At 45.2% G+C, this 2,500-nt stretch overlaps 1 protein-coding gene across 1 annotated transcript in view; it reads left to right on the forward strand.

Moving 5' to 3' along the window:
- mdga2a (MAM domain containing glycosylphosphatidylinositol anchor 2a) overlaps positions 1-2,500 on the forward strand; it is a 79,066-nt gene that overhangs the window by 49,895 nt on the left and 26,671 nt on the right. The window contains exon 7 of the mRNA XM_070920378.1: positions 824-1,153. Coding sequence (XP_070776479.1) covers positions 824-1,153 — 330 coding nt within the window. The remainder of the gene's footprint in view (positions 1-823; positions 1,154-2,500) is intronic.

Consider the following 2,500-nt stretch of genomic DNA (forward strand, 5'->3'; position numbering starts at 1 on the left):
GCTCGCAGGATTAAACTGAACAAATGGCTTCAGTAATAATTAAGCCCCATTTGGACGGATTAGTTTCTCCACAGCAGGAAGGGTAATTGTAATAATTTAAAATATGAGGAGAAACAAAACTCTGCTGTCAGTCCCTGTTCTGATGGACACGAACCAGGTTCAGGAAGTGTCCCTGAGCAGTCTGACCCTGGAGCACTTCGTCATTTTCAAGCCTTTTTACAAAATCCTAACGTTTGTTTAAGCTTTGTTCAAACTCAAAGAACTTAATTATATATATTTGTTATTTTAGAGCGGAGATCCCAAAGATACTAAATATGTCAGACTGAATTTTGTGGAAATAAAATGAAGTTTCAGTTGATTGAATGGTGCTACCGGTGTAGACATGTGAGTTCCTTCCTGATGATGCTGTCCATACATCACACTTGGGTCCATTTTACATCAACTAGATACTATTACTACTAACAACTGCCTGTTACTGACCTAGTAACTGCCAGGAACACCAGAGGAAGTACACCACATAGCAACCACTGAGACATCACCAGAAACACCACAGCAACAACACAGCAACCAATCATAAACACTGTAGTCACACACCTTTGGTGACTGCAACTCCTTTCAGATAATACACTTCAGCAGACACCTAACTTCCTTTTAGTGCACTTCAGTTCAGTTCAATGCTTTCTCTTCAACTGCCATTTCAACTCCTTTCATTGACGTTTTATTCAGATCACCTGGTTTATTGTACTTTTGATTCAAGCGTATGTGTTGGACATTTGTATGTTTTTGTGTTTTCTGATCTTCATTGTCTTCTTCGGCTTCTCAGGCCTTCGTAAAGGTCGGTTCTGGATCACGCCCGACCCCTACCACAACGACGACAACATCCAGATCGGCCGGGAGGTGAAGATCAGCTGCCAGGTGGAAGCCACGCCGCCCGAAGAGCTGCAGTTCAGCTGGTTGAAGAACGGCCGGCCGCTGAGGAGCTCCGAGCGGATGGTGATCACCCACACCGACACCGACGTCTCGCCGGGAACCACCAACCTCGACATCATCGACCTCAAGTTCACCGACTTCGGCACTTACACCTGTGTGGCGTCGCTGAGGAACGGAGGAACCCCCGAGATCAGCATCGACGTCAACATCTCATCCACCACAGGTGAGTCACGCTGGGGGCGGGGCTTAAACACACCTCAACTGAAGACAGACCCAGGCCTTTATTAGAGACAGGCAGAGGAGGAACAAGAGTTCAGAGTATAGAAAAGTGTGGAGTAAAAGTCATGCAATCAAAATTTTACTCAAGTAGAAGTACAAAAGTATCAGCATCAAAATATACAACCAAAAGTAAAAGTACTCATGAGGCAGAATAATATATATTATATTATTGATGCATTCATTTGTTCATCTCTGTAATGTTGCAGCAGGTGAAGGTGGAGCTCATCTTAATAACCTGTAATAATACATCATCATAATCTGAATCTGAAAGGTAGCTCATGTTATCAAATAAATGTAGTGCAGTAAAAGGTGCAATATTTGTCTCTGAGATGTAGTAGAGTAGAAGTAGAAAGTGGAAATAGTACCTGAAACGTGTACGCAGGTACAGTACAGTTACAGAGTGTTTTTTTACCAGCTTGGTGCTCCGGACAAACTGTAAGATAGGAGCCGTCTGTATCGTCCTTTGTCATGAATTCAGATGTGGATTAAACCTTCTGCTCAAAGAGACTCAGTCAGCCAACAGGAAGAAGAGCTCACACTCTCCTGAAACTTCCCAAACTGCTGATATCTGTCTCTCAGAGTGGAAGTCTGTATTTCAGCCTCGGGGCATCAGTGAAAAAACAATCATAAAAAGCTCTTCGCCGTGATGTGGACGGCTCCTTCCCCTCCGCTGTTCCTGCTGCCGCTGCAGCACCTGCAGTGTCTCGTCTTCGTGGTGGATTTCCTTTCGTCTCATGGAAACCCTGCAGCCCCTGAACTCTGTTACAAACCCAGAGAAAAGAAGCAGAACTTCTCCTTCAGATGGATGTCATGCTGATGATGCTGGTGGCGGCGGACTTCCTGTTAGTTTGTGACCTTGGCAGACGGCAGGAAACATTCAGGGAGCCTGAGAGGAGGAGGAGGAGGGAGGGAGGAGAGGAAGGATGCAGTCTGAACGCCCGCTGACGGATGTTTCGTGTTAAAAGAGAAGGTCGCGCTCGGGTCGCTGCTGCATTCCCATAAGGAAAATAAATGCTAAAAGAGTCCAGCAGCCTCACTCCCTCCCCCTCTCCCTCCCCCTCTCTCCCCCACACAGTAGCTCTCCCACTGTGTTTTTACATGAAGGACAAACTCCACATCAAACATGGAGGAAAAACAGTTTGTCTCCTTTCTTTGTTTAGTCCTTCATCATCAGGTCTCTGCCATTCGTCATCATTTAGAGAATATTTCATATTCTCACTGCTGTGACCTCTGACCTCTGACCCTTCAACAGAACACAATATTACCATCTTTATACTTAAAGGGTTGTCAG

The sequence above is a fragment of the Enoplosus armatus genome, chromosome 15 (assembly GCF_043641665.1).
Source record: "Enoplosus armatus isolate fEnoArm2 chromosome 15, fEnoArm2.hap1, whole genome shotgun sequence".
NCBI classification, from domain to species: domain Eukaryota; kingdom Metazoa; phylum Chordata; class Actinopteri; order Centrarchiformes; family Enoplosidae; genus Enoplosus; species Enoplosus armatus.